At 38.5% G+C, this 19,055-nt stretch overlaps 7 protein-coding genes and 2 non-coding genes across 9 annotated transcripts; 7 read left to right on the forward strand and 2 right to left on the reverse strand.

Annotated features, from left to right (window-relative positions):
* Positions 1-133: 133 nt before the first annotated feature.
* BKA55DRAFT_585540 (bulb-type lectin domain-containing protein) lies at positions 134-1,108 on the reverse strand. The gene is made up of 2 exons (XM_046194463.1): positions 463-1,108; positions 134-401 (listed from the first exon to the last, which is right to left on the reverse strand). The coding sequence occupies exons 1-2, from the start codon at positions 957-959 to the stop codon at positions 248-250; spliced, it is 651 nt and encodes a 216-aa protein (XP_046041836.1). The 5' UTR covers positions 960-1,108; the 3' UTR covers positions 134-247.
* A 677-nt stretch (positions 1,109-1,785) lies between these two features.
* Positions 1,786-2,741, forward strand: BKA55DRAFT_256203 (uncharacterized protein). Its single transcript, XM_046185401.1, has one exon. The coding sequence runs from the start codon at positions 1,965-1,967 to the stop codon at positions 2,520-2,522; it is 558 nt and encodes a 185-aa protein (XP_046041837.1). The 5' UTR covers positions 1,786-1,964; the 3' UTR covers positions 2,523-2,741.
* A 527-nt stretch (positions 2,742-3,268) lies between these two features.
* On the forward strand, positions 3,269-3,367 carry BKA55DRAFT_t298. The gene has a single exon. It is a non-coding gene; the product is annotated as a tRNA-Phe (tRNA).
* Positions 3,368-3,836: 469 nt separating this feature from the next.
* On the forward strand, positions 3,837-3,943 carry BKA55DRAFT_t299. The gene has a single exon. It is a non-coding gene; the product is annotated as a tRNA-Met (tRNA).
* Positions 3,944-4,595: 652 nt separating this feature from the next.
* BKA55DRAFT_697897 (Alpha/Beta hydrolase protein) lies at positions 4,596-6,008 on the forward strand (the record flags this gene model as incomplete). Its single annotated transcript, XM_046200458.1, has 2 exons — positions 4,596-4,643; positions 4,698-6,008. 2 exons carry the CDS (start codon positions 4,596-4,598, stop codon positions 6,006-6,008), a joined length of 1,359 nt encoding a protein of 452 aa, XP_046041838.1.
* A 255-nt stretch (positions 6,009-6,263) lies between these two features.
* On the reverse strand, positions 6,264-7,978 carry BKA55DRAFT_681394 (major facilitator superfamily domain-containing protein; the record flags this gene model as incomplete). The annotated part of the gene is made up of 2 exons (XM_046198250.1): positions 7,721-7,978; positions 6,264-7,670 (listed from the first exon to the last, which is right to left on the reverse strand). Exons 1-2 carry the CDS (start codon positions 7,862-7,864, stop codon positions 6,264-6,266), a joined length of 1,551 nt encoding a protein of 516 aa, XP_046041839.1. The 5' UTR covers positions 7,865-7,978.
* Positions 7,979-8,767: 789 nt separating this feature from the next.
* On the forward strand, positions 8,768-11,013 carry BKA55DRAFT_627920 (uncharacterized protein). Its single transcript, XM_046196888.1, has 2 exons — positions 8,768-8,988; positions 9,057-11,013. Exons 1-2 carry the CDS (start codon positions 8,875-8,877, stop codon positions 10,986-10,988), a joined length of 2,046 nt encoding a protein of 681 aa, XP_046041840.1. The 5' UTR covers positions 8,768-8,874; the 3' UTR covers positions 10,989-11,013.
* Positions 11,014-11,463: 450 nt separating this feature from the next.
* Positions 11,464-12,135, forward strand: BKA55DRAFT_585550 (uncharacterized protein). The gene has a single exon (XM_046194464.1). The coding sequence runs from the start codon at positions 11,741-11,743 to the stop codon at positions 11,933-11,935; it is 195 nt and encodes a 64-aa protein (XP_046041841.1). The 5' UTR covers positions 11,464-11,740; the 3' UTR covers positions 11,936-12,135.
* A 386-nt stretch (positions 12,136-12,521) lies between these two features.
* BKA55DRAFT_528923 (Mss4-like protein) lies at positions 12,522-13,093 on the forward strand (the record flags this gene model as incomplete). The annotated part of the gene is made up of 2 exons (XM_046189029.1): positions 12,522-12,647; positions 12,695-13,093. The coding sequence occupies 2 exons, from the start codon at positions 12,522-12,524 to the stop codon at positions 13,091-13,093; spliced, it is 525 nt and encodes a 174-aa protein (XP_046041842.1).
* Between the last annotated feature and the right edge of the window lie 5,962 nt (positions 13,094-19,055).

Here is a 19,055-nt window from a genome sequence, read left to right on the forward strand (position 1 = left end):
CAGTCACATTATGATACTCAACCAGTACCCAACTCCATGCTGTAGTACATGTTCTACTAAATAGTCCCACGGCTAAGCAAGGGTTTGGGTTAGAGGCAAGTGCCGAGGCGTTACGATACGGTATCACATCATTCGGATTGCGAGGTCATATCCTCGTGAGTTCCTTGAATTGCTATCTAGTTCCGAGGTAAGACAGATCGTAACAGTCCAAATGCCAAAGTCTCCGTTTGTTTGCCTGACGTTGCATCTATTTGTTGCTGGCTGCCGCCCAGATGGGAACTTCACCCTCATTGTAGAGCACAAGGTTACCATCATTCTGAATAATGAGATAAGTTGAGTCATTTCCCTTGCCCGCAGAGGTATTGGTATGCCAAGTAGCATGTCCAGTACCAGAATTGTCGCTGAGAGTCTTGGTCAGTCACGGCTCAGTCACGGCTCAGTCAAGTACGGAGTAGTACTTACTAGATGACGAGGTTACCGTCTTCTTGCATCTTGACGCCTTGAGGGTTCCAATCCTGCTCATCGGTGCTCTGCCAGGCGCAGTAGTCGCCGTGGTAGACAGCGAGCTTGCCGTCGTCTTGCATACGGCATTCTACAGAGCCGTCCTCACTCCAAAGGCTGTTGCCAGCAAGGAGCCATTCGCCGTTGTTGAGTCTGTCGCCGGGCATTGTGATGGTCTGTGAAGTCTTGAGGTAGATAGTGAGATCGTATAGGGATGATGGTTGAGTCAAGACTGGTTCGAGAGGTGCAAGTAACTTTATACTAGGAAAGCTGTCTGTCTGATTCTCAGGCAACCGTCCTTGAACTACGAAAGATGCCGATATCATGCGTTGTGACGTGTAACTCAACCCCTCATCGAACTGACGAAATGGCGTCCATACAGAAACACGGATGCCATTTTCGGTCTCCAGTGCAGAGTCTGTGAGACACGGCAGAAGAGATGTGCAAAGCTCGTCCATGATTCTACTGAGCCGTGGGCCAGGTTAACTCAGATGCATCCCGGTGTGACGCAATCACAGTCCCGCGACTAACCATCGTCCTGATTCTCGGGGCTATGCAAGGGCCAAGCTGGATGCCTTGAGGCAACAGTTGCAGTGATGACCCTGCCGCGAAACCAGGACATCTGACCGCTTCGTGTCTCTATCTACGCTGTTTAATAACGATTTGCACGGTACTTGGATTGCCTGGGTCTTGTTGTCGATCGGTTGGGTAAGAGGCTCCGAAAGGTGTTTCAACACAACGACAATGTCTTGACTAACGGGCTCGTAGGGCAGACAACTTGCGACACGATTGGCTACTCCTTTCAGCTCTACGGGAGATGGGGATGTGATCTTCAGTTGGTAGGCAGCTGAAAATGATCGGTACGAGGGGCAATGAGACAATATCCCAGGCTCCCAGAGCTCCAGGAGCTATGGCCTCTTAGATAGAGCTGTGTGTCTCAGTCTCCTCAGCACCGACCTCCCGATCAGCTAGCGACAGAACCCTACGATGGCTGATCGTGGAGGCTTCGAGACATTACATCATTCCTAACACAACAGATGAAGTCCCTCGCAGGCGAAGAACTTGAGAGTACAGCTAAGTGAACGCGTCCTGGGCCGTGGATCTTTGGTGTCATGAGGCTTATGTATACTACCTCAAACGGCACCAATGCAATGGAGACACTAAATGATGATGGCCAACAAGTGTTTAGTACGAGAAATACATAATAAACGACACTGTGGCAACGAGTGTCTGTTTCAATCACGCGTGCCAGATGCCGAAGAGATGCTCCGTCAAATATGACTTGGCACTTGACGCGATAAAACGCGACGCGATAAGACACGTTCAAGGGCTCCCGTACTGAGCGACATTGCATGTCCCCTAACAATAGCGGGGCAATCAAATGGCTGTCGAATGGATCAGCCACGAATGGGTACGTCTGATAAGGCAGCTTATCAGTGGGATACACCCTGGACCATCTTCAGATGACCCTTGCACTTGTGCCCAAACACTTGCTACGGCGGCACTCTAGAGCCACCAGCGCAAAAGGTACATTTCCTTCTCCTGTCAACACAGCATCCCGCGGAGTCGCTGGACGTGACAGAGCCAGCACCTGGAGCCCAACAGCTCATACAGTCGAATGGCTTCAAGTAGAGAGCTTTTTCGCAAGCACCATCTTTTGGAGCTTCATTATTCGTTGTCTCCATTTGTTCGCTGGCCATTATGTGCTGATCTCTTACTCGTCGCTAACATTGCACTGCATTCACTCACTGTATGTCTGGTTGGTGTCCCTAACACCACGCTGTAAATTGGTGTGTGTCGTGCGTTTGCCGTGCACTTCGGCACCACTTGCCCGGCGACTGTTGGCTGCGTTTTGCAACAACAACATCAGCGCGACAGACAATCAGCTAGCGGTCCAACAGTCAGTCATTCAGTCCGATGAAGCCCTATACAGCAGCAAAAAAGAAAGACAGGCCAGAGACACAAACGGCAAAAACATACAACAGCGGGGATTCGCTGGTCGTCACCGACCCAACTACTAATCCGCCGGTTAGTGGCTTGACTATGGGAGAGCGGACGGGATCCCGTATTTTCCACTACCTTTGGTCGTATGTACAAGACTCGTCATTTCTTTTGGCCTATATTGACAGTAGTGCCGTGATCTGACAGCCTTTGTCTTGACCTCTAGCATTTCGCCTCAGGTACTGTCGCTTTTGGTAGGTTCTGCTTGCTTCATTTCCTGTTACAGAAGGTCAGATAACTCATTAGCAATGGAATGATAGTGGCCCAAATGCAAGGTGCGAGACATGCCAACATGGGCTGACGTGTTTATGTGTGACAGTGCTCACCTCAATCACTTGACCAACAAAGCCTGTTTGCTTCCGCTCTGCTGGCAGCTTCCATGAAACCAACTGTTCAGAATCGAGTAGTGGCTAACAAGCAATGTCTAGACACTGTACCGAACTTGATACAGTGAGGGGCTTTATGTCAAGGAAGATATGCCCATTCACATTCTCTGTTTGTCAAAGCTTACCCTTGAGCTTGAGCCTAACATTTTCGCAGCGCCAGGTGGTGGTAAGACAAAGCAACGCTAAGCGTTATCGCCAAGTTTCCGGTAAGCTCTGGTTATCTTTACCTCACCCATTCAATTGCCATTCTAATTCTTTTGATGTATCAATTGAGGACTTGATCGAACAGACTCGACAGATACAGTGCTCCCACGCTCGAGCATCAGCGTTCGTCGGCCGGAGTCGTCTATGTTGCCAATCAAAGCTCGGCAAAACAACAAGCGGGTTTAGCTCAGTTGGGAGAGCGTCAGACTGAAGTTCAACTTCAATCACTATCATTCGATATCTGAAGGTCGTGTGTTCGATCCACACAAACCGCATGGTTTCTTTTTGCTCTTCTCACCAGTTGCCTGTGGGTCTGCTTGACCAGGAATTGTCTAGCGTTGAAGAAACAGGCGGATGGGGAACCTCAAGAACTTCATGATGATCTTGAACACGTAGTTGAACTTGTCCGCGCAGACTCTAAAGCAATTAGGAGACAAGATGGTAACGAGTCTCTATTTTTTTAAAAGTAAAGACAGTACTTGTTGTTGATTGAGTTGCTTACTAGGCCTTTGCATGAGAAGACCGAACAACGCAGGCTCTTCATGTCCAGCATACCGGGGCAGTATCTGTTAGTAACGAAGTACATCTTGTAACATAACAACAGCCCGATAAAGTCCTTGCCCAGCCAGTTATCAATGCTATCCATGATCGATCAGCTCTGTCTCAGTGAGCTCAATTCTTGTACGGCAATTCTTTCGCTCTCCGCCAACGATTTGAGTGGGCATCCCAACCACTCAAAGCACTGTCGGTGTGGCTCAGTTGGTTAGAGCGTTGGTCTCATAGCACAAAGCGTGATTTGATCACAGATCAAAGTAATCCAAAGGTCGAGAGTTCGAGCCTCTCCACCGACACAAACCTGTTTTTTTGACGACATTTCTCTTTTTGTTCTTCCGCTTTGCCAATTGTGTTGACAATTGAGAAGACAGCCAATTCACGTTAACCTTTTGCCTGCCGGCTTGCCCAAATACCCCAGCCACGGGCACAAAGGTCCACTAACTAGCAAGCTCCATTCAAACGTCACAGCAAGATGCAACTGATTGGGATCAACAAGTCAGATTATCAATTAAATGTGAACCAAAAATCCAGTAATAAGTCGATCTTGATTCCTACTCGGTTATATCGGCACCATATAAGGCTGTTCCTGGCATGTCAGCATGAGCCATGACGCATTTGGTGGGACATGTAAGCACGGCTCATGAACATTGAATCCTCACTTGACCAAATACAGTATTTCATTCGAGATCAATCTCAGCCTTATGGTAATTACATTGTTTGGGAAGTATACAGTATGGAGATTCATGGAAGTGAAAGCTTAAACAAGTAACTCATTCGAGTATGTCTAATATCACGACGTCGTCGTGCAGGATGAGGCCGCCGACCAGGAATGACATTTAAGAAGTCCTGATGCCAGAGAAATGGTGTTCGTTTCAGCTCGTAGACAAGAAACCAACTCACATCCCTTCTACGACTTTCGCATTCAATACAATCATCATCTAACTCAAGATGCTCTCCTTATCAGGCATCGTAGCCTGGGGTACTCTCCTTGCAACGGTATTCCTTCCCGTGCATAATCTGCCTCTTTAACTTGTACTGACTGAGAAACAGGCGATCAGTGCTCATGAGGCCGAAGCCTATCCACCCAATGCCACCATTTCCAACACCACCACGTCTATGTTCCAACTTAGCAAAGACACCGAGTTCTCATTCATCCTTAGCGAATATCTTTCTCTCGCCAACGAAGGTGGTAGTGCCACGGGAGAAGTCCTACGCGCTGCTGCTGTGATCGAACCGAACAACCCAGAAAGCTGGTACCACGAATTCAAGTTTCTTGCAGACAAGATCCATGAACAGGCAGTTGCGGCTGAGAAGCAGAAGGACTGGGTCTCTGCTCGCTCAGCCTACTTCAGATCATCATCTTACTATAGAGGTGCCGACTTCTTCTTACATGGTAACCAGTCTGATCCCCGAATCAGTACTCTCTGGCAGAAACAGAACGCGAGCTTCACAAAGGCTGTCAACCTTCTTCCCAAGCCTCCGACCTTTGTGGAGTTGAAGGCCACCAAATTCACTGTTCCCGCATACTTTTACCCGGCAGATGCTCAACTCCCTGCCGGAAAACGCCTTGGCTACGAAAGGAAGATCCCAACAGTCATCGTTGGAACCGGTTATGATGGGTCTCAAGAGGCTCTCTATCATAGCAACTGTCGGGAGATCATTCAGCGTGGCTGGAACTGCATCACATACGAAGGTCCAGGACAAGCGACGGTGCGTCGACAGCAGAATCTCGGCTTCGTGCCTGAGTGGTGGGAGGCCGTCACTCCCGTTGTCGACTATGTTCGCAGTCGGCATGATGTTGACCCTGACCGAGTTGCTCTTATTGGCATGTCTTTTGGTGGACTTCTTGCACCGTTGGCTGCGACACATGAACATAGATTGGCAGCAGTACTTGCAATCGACGGAATGCTCAACCTTCAACGTTCCATCCTGGAGCAGTTTCCTCCGGCTTTGACCAAGCTCTTCCTTTCAGGTAACAGCACTGCCTTTGATGATGAGATCTATAGTCTTCTCAAGAACCCTAAGCTTCCAACGGCTCTTAGCTGGCCGATCAACCAAGGGATGTGGGCATGGAACACCAAGAGTCCTTTCAAGTGGCTGACCATGGTGGGAGAGTTTAACCTTGACAAGCGGAGCCTCTCCAGGATCAACTGTCCCGTCCTTGTTGCCTCGGGCCAGGATGATATGACTGCCCCGGAACAGCCAGAGGAGATGGCTAGGGCTTTGGGAAAGGAGGCGCATTACGTTTTGTTTAAGACTGAGTTGGGGTCAGGGGTTCATTGTGCCATTGGGGCGGAGAACCAGCTTGCTCAGGAAACTTTGGGCTGGCTTGAGGGAATCTTCGACAAAGTCTCCAAGTGAGCATCGTAAGGGAGACTTGTTTCCCTCGCAACGACATATGCTGCTATCTGTTTCATAGCCTTTGCCTTGTGATAGAATACTTTGGTGAAGAAAGTACACGTAGTTCTTGGGTATTGTTTGTCTTACGGTATCTGCTCATGAGTCATTTGTCTTTTATAGGAGTAATATCTATGTTATCTATTTAACGTACTTGTGTCTAAGATTAGAACCTTAATTTATCATTCTATTTATATCGTTTCCCTTTTGAGCTTCGCCTCAATCACTCTCTGCTTCACTCTGCGACGATTCCATCTCTGCTTTTAGCCTCTGATAGAACTTACTTCGCTGTCGAATAGTATCCCCGTACCGAATGAATACAAATGGAATAGCACACATCAAGACGCTTACGCCCCCAAGAAGTGTTGAAGCCCATCCAACACCAAGTTTGGTGTACATCGGCGCCGCGGCGATACATAGTCCAGCACCTGCAAGATTTCGCAGACACGTTCCCGCCGCCATGGCTGATGCTGAGTACACTCCGTAGCAATCGCCCAGATAAGTCGTTAGGGCAATACTGATCAGAAGCTGAGCAGCTCCGAATGGAATTCCTGCTATCATTGGTGATACCCAGGTAATATCGGACCGTGCAGTCCATCCAGCCCAGAAGAGTGAGATGGCCAGAAGAGGACCGCCCATGCATGCTAAAGGTAGTCTGCTGTACTCATTCTTCTGTGCCCAGGTTCGGCCAGCCTTTTTGCAGCGTCTGTAGTAGGCATCCCATAGGAAGAACATGACCAGTCCAAGGCAGATTCCTCCTGCAATAGGCAAGTACATGAAGCTGCTTGTTTGGTTTGACATTTTATAGATGCCCTTGAAGACAATAGGGTATGTCTGAAAGAACATGTAGTAGACACTGTAAGCTAGAGCGATGTATGTAGCCGTCGCAGCGACGATCAGCTCGGTGAAGAGCATATGTAAGGGGCGAATTAGTACGACACTCATAAGGTTGCGCCAGCCTTTGGCTTCCAGCTCGATGGCGGCATACGTCTCAACATTGCCCTGACCAGTCTTCAGTGCAGATCGCCGAATCTTTTTCGCGCGCCGGGCAAGAATGGTAGGGCCAAAGGTTTCTGGTAACAATGCCAACGGAATGATTGTCACACCGGCAAATATGAGACCGAACCAGTAAGCCCATCGCCATGATATCGGTGCTAGGTAGGCAGCTATTGTTGGAGCAATCAATGGCGCGCAGATACTCGCTGTGTAGTAATATGTAAGAGCTCTTCCCCGCTGGGTCAAGTCGCTGTGCATGTCTGCGATGATACCACCGCCGAGTGTACTTGGTGAGCTGCCAACAATGCCTGCCATGAGCCGGAAGACCAGCATCGACGGCCAGTTTGGTGCTAGAGCGCAGGCAAGAGTGAACAAGATGTAAACAATGAAGGCCGCTTGAAGAACATATTTACGACCTTGAAGCTCTGAAAGAGGTCCAAAGAGGAGTGGTCCAAAGACATATCCTACCAGGAAGAGTGATATGGGCAGTGCCAATTGTGGGTTCCCTCGTTTGTCGTCTATACCGAACTCAGCGGCCATCGGTGACATGGCATTGGCTGGAAGAGAAGAAGACAGTGTGCTGTTGAACAACGTCAAGGTGAGAGTAAACACCACGAATCTCTTCTTGGCCTAACAACTGTCAGTACCTGGACTTTGGTGTTGGAATGGGAACGGCATACCTTGGACCAATTGTTGGGGTTCTCTGGGTCATTGCTGTCAAAGGTAACGATCGCCCTTGTTGTTTGTTGTGACTCGAACGATGTCTTCTTCTCGACCATCAACGATCCTGGCTCGGGATCCGATATCGCTTTTGAGACCTCCATGACAATATCGACTGTAACTGGGCGTAAGAATGCGGCGTTTCTGATTGGAGATTACAAATGCAATTATTGTCAATGCAGATAGTATATTGGAGGACTCGGCAGTGTCACACGAACGGGAATCAGGTGTGTATTGTTCAAAATGGTAGGATATTCTCCGACTTAAACAACCCTTCTCTTGGCTGAGAGCTCGTTCGACGTTTCCGTTTTGAGACACGACAAGCGACGAGCCCAAGCGGGGATCATGCATTCGCCATCAATATTTCGCGTTGGCTGACCTCGAATTCGCTCAACTGATTCTACCCAGTAGAAACGCTGTTCGTATTGTAAGTTTCCGGCAATGCCTCGGTTCTGCCGCTTTTCTTGTATTCAATTGGCAAGTCTTCAACTATCACAATGCTCATACGATGGGCTCAAACATGATGATAGTCTGGACACAGAGGGTGATGTCCTTATATTAAGGTCAAGGGCGTGACTGTAGGTTTCCATGGGATTTTGCTCCCCGTATACGTGCATTTTGGCAGAATTTGAGCGTTTAGTCAGTTCTTCCCCTGGCTACAGTGACAGGAGCGACATCGCATCTTGAGTAAATGAAGCCTGGAGAGATGTGATTGACCGGGCCACTTTCTACATCTTCACCACCACAACCGTGAAATTGATTCACGATCGACGAGTCTGTGTAGTAATTATGCGGTGATGCACCCTTCAGCCTTGCGGCTCATCACAAGATATCACACGGTAAAGAACACAATTATGTCGGCAGTTTATAATATGCATAAAACGATGGGCCTTTGCCTAATCGAGGAGTCTAAAACGCCAATCAACTTGCACATCTTCCCCGCTCGTTCAACACGTCCCAATTCAGTAATTTCATACGCGCTTTCGTCATTACCAACCTCTCAGACTCTTCAGTCGGTCTGGTAGTGAGTAAACGTCGCGATACATTGACACGGCTCGTTCGTTTCCGCCAATTCCGATCACACATGCCCTATTAACTATTAAGGGACAGAGCAATGTCTGGTCGTGTCATACGGCGGCGAAACGTCAAGACTCGCAATCGCAACGGCTGCGTCACGTGCCGAGCTCGGCGATTGAAATGTGACGAGACAAAGCCAGAATGCAATAACGTAGGTCAACGCCAATGACTCGAATATCATCTCCATAGGGCTGAGTCACTGATTCGTGGTATCCACAGTGCATACGATTGTGCATGCCATGTGGTGGTTATGCAAACCAGATTATCTTCAAAGATCAGAACAAGCTGTTCAAGCATGGCTCGCCTCGTCGGACACGGTCTGGGCAAGCGATAGGCGAGTCACCAGACAGGCAAGATAGTGTTGACAATGTATCGCAAGCCGAAGAAACACAGAGCCCGGCCCATGAGTTCTATTCTTCATATGTGACTCCAGCACCAGACCTGGAGAATGACGTCGTCGCCACGCAAAGTCCCATCTACGATGCTAGCCAGGCAAACAATAGCTCCGATGTAACTACCGCACTTTCATCTTCTGATACACCTACGGCTTGGGACTCTGGATTAATACCTGATACCGGTGTTGACGCGCCGGCACCAGCTGGGAATATTCGTGGTGGCTTGCCATATATCGTGTCACCAGTTGCTACATCGGACCAAAGTCCCCAAACGTCGTTCCCATTCTTCGGTCCATTAAGCCTCTCATCTCCCCAAGCAGCTCCACAAAGGCAGATTCCAACCTCGAGAAGTAGTCAATTCTTCAATGGACTTCACACGGCTCCGATCATCCCTCAAGGGCTTCTTGAGAGCATGAAGTTTCCCGAGGATATGCTCTACTACCATCATCTTCGGGATACATCACCATACGGCGTCCTCACGCTATTATATCTCAACGACGTCATGGATGCCGGGTTTCTGAGTGCATCATTCTACCATGCTGCTTTAGCCTTGTCAGCTCTCAAAGTCTCCAAGTCCAACATGGGACAGCAGTTGCGGAGTCAAGCCGCAATACACGCACTAGAACACTTTGTCATAGCCCTTGGGGATGTAGGGAACATCCCGATAGAGGATATGAACCCAGACATGCCAACCCCAGGAAACGAACACGGCCCTGGAAGACGAGAGAAGATAGTGTCTTGGCTCAGTACGGTCTTATTACTGGCGCACTTTGAACTAAGACGAGCACAGATGAGATTATGGTGCGTACATGGTCGCGCGGCGGTTGAGTTCCTCTCATCGCATTTGAGTCTTGTGAGGGAGACAACTATTGGAGAATCCCTGGTCTCTGCTTTCTCAAGAATAGCAGCCCTGTTGGAGATCTACGAGCGTACACATTCGATCCAGGAACGAGTTGTATCATCTGAGGCATCACGATCTCTCGTCCAATATCTCGCTGGCTCAGTCTTGCCTTACGACAGGCTGCTCTACATCATGCCCAGAGTGAACGATCTGGAAGAAGAATGGAGATCTAATCTTCGACCAGGCGCCGAGTGGGATCAGCGTGTTGACAACCTCAGACTTGAGCTAGAACAATGGCGAGCCAGCCTGTTGCCGGAAGATATCCCTGACTTTGATGGCGAGGGACCAGAGGCAGATATTGATATGAAGCCACTGACTCTTCTTTCTTCACCCGAACCAGTCAGGCCAGCTACAAGCTTTACGCATTACCTCGTATCCACGCTTCGACTTGACTTGATGCACTCGCCAGAATCAGGCCCCAAACTTTCTCCCTCTGAACGTTCGGCCATATTACGTAAGATCTGTCGTCTTGCTGCCGGGCTACCATACGACCTGTCCGTCATAGTGAATAACTACGGGTATGGAATGCTTCCTGCTATGCTCAACGCCTACCATATGTCCGATGCTGTGATAGCAAACTGGATCAAGGCATGGGTTGCGTCTAGACCTGACACAAGAGAAGGCATATGGGATATAGAGCGCGTGCAGAGACTGATAGCATATTTGGATAAGGAGTACAATAACGAGGGATCAAGATCTGGATGGACTGTCATCAAGACTCGGATGGTGGACGCGGAGGAAAACAGGGATGACGCGCAGCCAAGTACGAGGGAAGAGCAATCTCGAAGCTTTTGCGTAGAGATATTTTGCAAGGGAAAACGTGGTTGGAGCATTGACTTTGTAGAGATCGAATGACATAATCATGCGGCGGTTACAAAGCCTATTCAATTCCTTGACATGGCGAAAAATAAGCATTCATCGCGTGACCCATTGAGGTGAGAGAAAACTGAGGATTGGATGTAGCATTCGTTGCTGAAAAAACGTCATTGCGAATATCGGATTACCAATGCCAGATGGCAACTCAATTGAAGAAAAAATTTGTAGGGCGTAGTGGACGACAAGCTCGTATGACTCAGAACGGTCACTACACAATGAAGGGCGCAATTGTCAAGTTGACATCTAAGCAACGATGACAAATGACCTAAAGATTTTAACAATAGCGCATGCCACAGGGTTCAGCCACTAAATCGAGTTCGGACCGGTGTCCAATCATAAGCAAGGAAAATTGTGACGCCCGTGTACCGAGTCCCGAAATGGAAGTATTGAACGACGGCATGTCAAACAGGAGTTTTACAGTGGGACTCTTCGAGAGAATTCTATAGAGTCATAACTTGGGTGAGAGAGGATGTCGAACATGATATAAGAGCATGCGATTTCCTGCCATGTAGGGTCTTTTTTTCTTCTCATCCTCAAGCAACTAACTCGTTGAACAAACATCAATTCAAGAACATCTTCAACTCCAATAACAACACTCCAAACAAGTTCAATCAAAACATCAATACACTACTATCTCCACAGCAACTATATCTTGCATACTGCAGCCCTACAAAACCACTGCTACATACAACTCCACTATCTCTCGGAAAGCAATACACGTTCCGAACACAATGGAATCCACCAAGATCAATGCCCGACGAGTCTGGTCTTCAATCGTCCGTCATGCCAAAGAACACCATGAGTCCGTCAACGCAGCTGTAGTTGCATACTACCCTCAGCCATCACCTGGCTTCGCGCATGGCAGCAAGACAGTGGCATCTTCTGTCCTGTCATCGCCACGATACTCGTTTGAGAAGCCTCAGTAGGAACTTTGGGAGGAGTTGGTATGATGCCTGAACTGGGATTTTTAATGTATTGGTTGGAGTTAATTATGGGCTGAGAGCTAGTGCTTATTGTATGTCTGTTTAGAGGGACTTGAAAGGAGTATATATATAAGTTGAATGATTAATAATAATTAGAGATTTAATGCGAAAAATACAGTTATATAAGTTTACTATACAATGGCACACATACTGTTATTTAACGTTATAGATTAGTTATGTACCTAAGCCTACTATCCACGTCTTGTGCGGATTTATACAGTCTGCCTCGGATTATTTATATAATTATATCCGCAAAAGACGTTGTGTATAGGAACTATGATTACTGAACACCTCAGTCTTTTTGCGGAGTTGCGGACTTTCAGCTGCGATGACCTCAAGAAACAAACCGAGATATCCGCTGACATCAGTTAAATAGAACACGCAGCAGCTCACGACTGTGATTGAAGGCCACCTTGGCAAGGACTTCAGGAAACAAGTTGCAACCAGTATCAGGAACCTCTTTACCTCTTTTTAAACATATGTGAGGTTTCGTCAACATCACCTTCAGCCCACCGTCTTATTACGAACCATGGCTAGCGAACAGTCCCACGAGGCTGAAAGGTTCTTCCCACGAGCGGGACTTGCACAAGATGGATGGTCTACTAAAGAGGAAGCAACAGCGACATGCTACTGCGGTGCGGTTCAGGTCGTCTTAGTGGGTTCCCTATCAAAGACCCCAAGACACTCACTTATTGTCATTAGCCTGTAACCAAACCAGGATTCATTTTTTCCTTTATCTGTCACTGCAGTGACTGTCGCAAGATCACAGCATCCATGTTCACGACTGGCATAGTTGTTCTCGATACACACCTGAAGCACTTACGTGGCGAAGCGAACCTTAAACAGTTCAGCCAGTCGGACACGATTGAGAGAGATGGAAGCGCGATGACCAATTTCTTCTGCCGTACATGCGGGTCGTTGATGTACAGAAGGTCTTCGGCTTACACAGGGGTCAGTGTACTTAGAGGAGGCACAGTTGATGATTTCAAGGTTGTGGAGACAGTGCTAAAGCCGGATATTGAGCAGTACTTGAAGCATAGAGTGAGCTGGTTAAAGGGCGTGGAGGGTTTAAGGCAAAGCCAAGGACAGTTTTTAATATAAGAGATTAATGTTAATAGCTTAATATTATTTTAAATAAGATAAATGCCATTATTTACCTTATTTATATAGCCTTTTTACTAAGCTTAATTTTACTAAGCTTATTTTTACTTAATTATTTGTTTAATTATTTATTTATATATTTAATTAGTTATTTAATGTTTTATTAATACTCTAATTAATATATTTTTAAAAAATATTTTTAAATTTTATATAAATAAATACTATTTAATTTAAATAACTTTTTCTATTAGATTTCTTTTATTTTATATATAAAGTTAAGTAATTATATATTTAATTATATATATTTTATTAATAACTTATATATAAAGACCTTTATAATAAGCTATTATAATAAAAGTTAATATTAAATAAGATTTATCTGCCTTAATAATATAAGTACTACTTTAATTAAATAATACAAATACTAGCTATTAGTCTCTTATAATAGTTAGGTTTCTAAATAAGTAAACTAATTTATATTAAGTTTATATTTATAAATAATATAAGGTATTAGTATTAAGTAGTTGTAAAGGGTTATATCTCTTAATAATTAAGTAATAGATATTAAGCTTATTAATATAAAGAAGTTTTATTAATAGTAAGTAAGCTAAGTCTTATTTAATATTAAAATATATATATATATATAAAGTTTAATAGTATAATAAGATATAATAATTATTATAAAAGTCCTTATAAGTCTTATAGTCTTTATATTTTAGTCTTAGTAAGGCTTTATTTAATTAGTAAGAATAAGCAAAGTATATATAATATAAGCACTTAGTTTAGCTAGGTTAAAATATAATCTCCTTCCTTTTATTATTCTTGCCCTTAAGACTTATATATTTACTTTCTTTTTATATTATCTTAATATATATTAACTTAGATTTATAATATTCTTTTAATATATTAGAATTTAAGGCTATTTATTATTATTATATATAAGTACTTTTAATTAAGAGTGTTATTTTTCTTAGTATAATATATAATTACTATAAATTATAAGGTTTATAATATTAGGCTAAAGAAGGTTATTTTAAATATACTTAATATACTTATTATAAATAAAAGTATAATAAAAAAGGTAGTTCCCTAGTTAAAGGTAAATTATTTATTTTTAAAATATATTTATATATTTTAATTATAATAACTAATTATTTTATTACTAAGAAATACTATTTTAAGTATAAAAAAATAGTACCTAAGATTATATTATTATAATTATAGTAATAAGTAAATATATATTTAAGTTACTTAATATATTTTTATTATTAAAAGTATTAATTAAATAAGTATAGTAGTAAGATGCTTTATTATAATATTAAGACTTTATATAAGCTAAAGGTAGCTAAAAATATTAAATATTTTATTATTATAAAGGCTTAATTAACTAATATTATAAATATTATTAATTAAGGAGTAATGTTTTCCTTTAATACTATTAATAAAAGTTCTTTAGTAATTATTAGGTATTAATAAGATATTTTAATAATTCTTATATGTTTTTACTTTTTAAATAATCTTTTTTTTTAATTAAATATATCTTTTATTTAATAATCCTTTATATATATTTAATTTCTTTTAATTTATATATTTTTAGTTTTTTAACTATAATAAGTTTATTATTTATTTTACTTTATATTATAATAATTACTAACTTAAATAATAAAATATAAGAAGTTAATTAAAGCCTAATCTTTAATAATAGGTTTAATTTATAATTATTTTCTAAGATTTTCTTAATAATTATATATAATCTAATATACTTAAAGTCTAATTTATAACTTAAGTAATTTATTTTAATATTTTTAATAAGTAAGTAAATTATTTTTCTTCTTATAAAGGTTAGTAATATTTACTAATATTAATTATAGCTATTAAAAAGAACTTCTTATTAAAAGAGAAATCTAACTTTATTAAAATAATTATTTTTAATTATAGCCTATTTTTATTAATTAGTTATATAAATTTAAGTTTCTTAAAAAAATATAATATCTCTATACTAAATTAATTAAAAGTTATTTAAATTAAAAAAGCTAAAAAGAATCCTTAAGATATAATTAGCCTTTAAAAGTAAAAAAGGTAGTTTTACTTATTACCTTTATAAGCCTAAACTTAGCCTAATATAAAGAGTAGCTTATTAATATATTTATAAAGGTAGAATACATATTTTATATCCTCCTTATTATATATAAATAAAAATAAGAAGTTTATATATAAAGTTAAATAAATATAAGGTAAAGGCAGGGCTTAGAAACTTTATTTAAGTTAGAATTAAAGGAATAATATTAAGTTTTATATAAGTTAGTTAATAAAAGTTAAATTAACTTAAAGTTATAACTTAATTAATTTAATATATATAATAAGGCATATAACTAATTAACCTTATATATAAGAATAAATAAAGTAAAATTAGTAAAATTGCAGTAGTTTAAACTAGGGAATTAAATAATATAAGCTTTATATAAAAATAAGGTCTTAATAATATAAGCTATATAAGGAATTATAATTACTATTAGTAATACAATAATTATATAACTTAATTATAATAATATTATAAATATTATAAATTAACTTATAAAGTTTTTATATTATTTACCTTATATAAAAGTAATAAATATAAAAGAACTTACTTATCTGTTTTATAAAAATATTATTAATAGGTATTTATATTATACTTAGGATTAAAGTACTACCTTATATTCTTTTTAGGCCTTAGGTAGGTAAGTAAATTAAATATATAAATTAAGTATTTAAATAATACTTATAATAATATATTATATATAAGTAAGATAATTAAGTTAAAAACCTATAAAGTATTTAATTAACTTATAATACTCCTTATAATAAAAGTATAAAGCTTTTACTAACGTATATTAACTATTAATATATATTAAAAATATATTATAATATTAAGAGAAAAGTAATACTATAACTATATATAAAGTAAGATAATAATAATATTTTTCTTTTTTTAATATAAATATAATATAAGGCATTATATATTATATTATATTAAAAAAAATATATATATAATAACCTTAATATTAAGTTAATAAATTATATAGCTACTGCCTTAAACCTTAAAATCTAATTAAATAAGTAGCCTTAATTTATAAGCATAAAAAAGATATTTCCCTTATTTATAACAGTTGGGTTTCCAACTATAGATAAACTAAGCCATATTAGGTTTATTGTTAGCAGATTGTATACAGTATAGTACTAAGTAGTTATTAAAGTAGTATATCTCTTAATAGTAGATTTAATATATATGAAGCTTAATTAATATAAAGAAGTTTTATTAATAGCTAGTAAGCTAAGTTCTATAAAAGTACTAATAAATATAGTCTATATACTAGATATAGTTTTATAAAAGTAATATAATATAAAAATAATATTAATCCTAAAGTAATATAGTCTTAGACTACTATTAGTCTTTATAAGTATTAGTCTTTACTTAGTTAGTTATATTAAGGGAATTTTATAAAGTATATATAATATAACTACTAAAATTATAATATAATCTCCCTTCTCTATTAGTCTTATCCTTAAGGCCTATTATTCTAATTAATATTAGTTTTCTTTTAGTAAGGCCTAACTTTAACTTTTTATTATTATATTTTATAATATCTAACTATATATCTAAATAGTTATCTTATAAGGATTATAAAATTTAAATACTTATCCTTATTAATAATAACTTACTTACTAACTAGGTAATAGGGGATAATAAAGATAACTTATCTAAGAAAGAAGATAAAGAAGTTACTTAACTTTAATAATAAGTTATTAATATAACTATTAAAATGGCTAAACTTTACTAAATACTTATAAAAGTAATAAACCTTTAGGCCTAATAGGTAATTAATAATTAGGATAGACTTTAAGAAATACAAAACCTTATTACTATTATAGTAGTAGGTAGAGATATTAGAGAAATACTTAAGCCTAACCTGCTTAAGCTATTTAATAAAACCCTTAATAAGCTAGCTATATTCCTAACCTAGTATAAGGCCTTTATGATCTACTATTTAACTTAGTTTAAAAGAGATTCTGCTAAAACTATATATATTATAGGATGCCTTAAGGGCATAGCTATATAATGGTTTTAACTTATTATAGAAGAATATACTAGTAAACCCGAATTAGAGCTATAACCTTAAACCTTTATGCTTTATAATAGTTATAGTGCCTCTAAAAACGCACTTAAATAAGCATTTAAGACAGTTAATAAAAAAGTTATATAGAAAGATATATTAAATTCCTTAAATAGATAAAGTTAGCTTTAAAATATACAGTAAAATACTAAAACTTTATATTTAAGCTAGACTAGGAATAAAATGCCTTTATATTACTCTTCTTTAATAGACTTAAAGAAAGCATTTAGGCTAAACTATATAAGATACCTAGACTTAATACTTTAGTTAAGTATATTAAGATAGCTATATATATTAATAATTATTAATTTACTCAGAGAAACTGAAATAATAGGTATAATTCTAAATAAACTAGTACTTGAAGTTTTAGAAAGTAAAAAGGTAAATACTATTAAAAGGAATAAAGAAGATAATAAACCCTATATAGCTATCTAAACTATTAGTATAACCTAAAAAGATAGGTATAATAAAACTTAAACTCTAATTATTTAAAACCTGCGCTTAGGAATAGTAATATATAACTTATTCCTTAATAAAGAAGAAATACTTAATAAGTACTATCCTAGACTCTTAGTAGAATAGTAACCTGTTTTAGGATACCCTGCTTTAATAATAAAAGACCTATACTTATAAAGTAAAGAAAAGAAAAAGGAAAAAAAGGAAAACTGTAAAAAGGAATAATAGCATTAAGTAAAGAAGGATAAGGCTTAAGTTTTAATAAAAATATTAATAAAGTATTATTATAAATATTTAATAAAACCAGAATACCCCTTAAGGTAAAAATTAATACTATTTAATATAACCCTTACTTAATAGTAAATAATATCCTTATTAGAGTTATAATAAAATAACTTAATTAATAATATAAAGACTTACACTATATATTAGTATTAAAAGTTAAGTAGGACTTTAAAGTATAAAAAGTTAAAAGAAAGGTAAACTAAATAATTTAAAATATAGAAATTATACCCTAATATAATAAACTTAAAAACTATATTTAATATAATAAGGCTCTTAAGTATATAAAACTTACTAGAGGAAGAGTAATTATAAAATAAGATAACTATATTTATATTTAGTTATATATAAAGGAACAAGTAAAAGATCTTATAATACTAGAGGAATAAATTTAGATTAAAAAGGACTCTTAAAGGTATCTAAAATATCTAAATTACTAGTAAATATTATAGATATCTTATATATAATATTACTGCCTATAGTACTGGCAGGAAAAGGAAGTAAATAACTACTTTTTAGTATAGATTAAGGAGTATAGGAAATAAAAACCTTACCTAATTATTAATATCTTAGGATATTAGATTACTAGAAGATATAAAGGGACTTAAGTAGCTAAATTTAAGGCATATACTAAAATATATAAATAAGCCCTAAATTATATTTAAAACTCTAAATATATTACAGAATAGAGAAAATATGTCTAATATAAAATAGATAAAGAAGAAGATAAAAACCTTAATAAGGGGATTTAGGATGCCTTAGTAAAAGTAAAATAGCTAGAGGAGAGCCTAAATAATAAATATATCCTTAAAACTAGGTAAATAGATAAAGTCTTACTAAATAGTAATTTAGATTATAAAATAGTAAAAATAATAAAAGAATTCTAATATAAACTTATAATAAAAAATAAATACCTTAATTATAATAACTATATAAATAGTAAATATAATATAAATTATATTTAAGGAAAAGGCATTTACTATTTATAATAAAGCGCTAGATAAGCAAAACAGTAAAGAAAAATAAACTTCTGATAAAAGCTTTATAAATTATAATAAATAATAATAATA

This window comes from Fusarium redolens, assembly GCF_020744475.1.
Source record: "Fusarium redolens strain MPI-CAGE-AT-0023 chromosome Unknown BKA55scaffold_30, whole genome shotgun sequence".
In the NCBI taxonomy this organism is placed as follows: domain Eukaryota; kingdom Fungi; phylum Ascomycota; class Sordariomycetes; order Hypocreales; family Nectriaceae; genus Fusarium; species Fusarium redolens.

Excerpts from the sequence above, each read along its gene's own strand:
- BKA55DRAFT_585540 (XM_046194463.1), bottom strand. The coding sequence starts at position 959 with ATGGACGAGCTTTGCACATCTCTTCTGCCGTGTCTCACAGACTCTGCA. Across the intron at positions 402-462 it reads GACGGTAACCTCGTCATCTA|CGACAATTCTGGTACTGGAC; the intron begins GTAAGTACTACT and ends CAAGACTCTCAG.
- BKA55DRAFT_256203 (XM_046185401.1), top strand. The coding sequence starts at position 1,965 with ATGACCCTTGCACTTGTGCCCAAACACTTGCTACGGCGGCACTCTAGA.
- BKA55DRAFT_627920 (XM_046196888.1), top strand. The coding sequence starts at position 8,875 with ATGTCTGGTCGTGTCATACGGCGGCGAAACGTCAAGACTCGCAATCGC. Across the intron at positions 8,989-9,056 it reads CAAAGCCAGAATGCAATAAC|TGCATACGATTGTGCATGCC; the intron begins GTAGGTCAACGC and ends TGGTATCCACAG.
- BKA55DRAFT_585550 (XM_046194464.1), top strand. The coding sequence starts at position 11,741 with ATGGAATCCACCAAGATCAATGCCCGACGAGTCTGGTCTTCAATCGTC.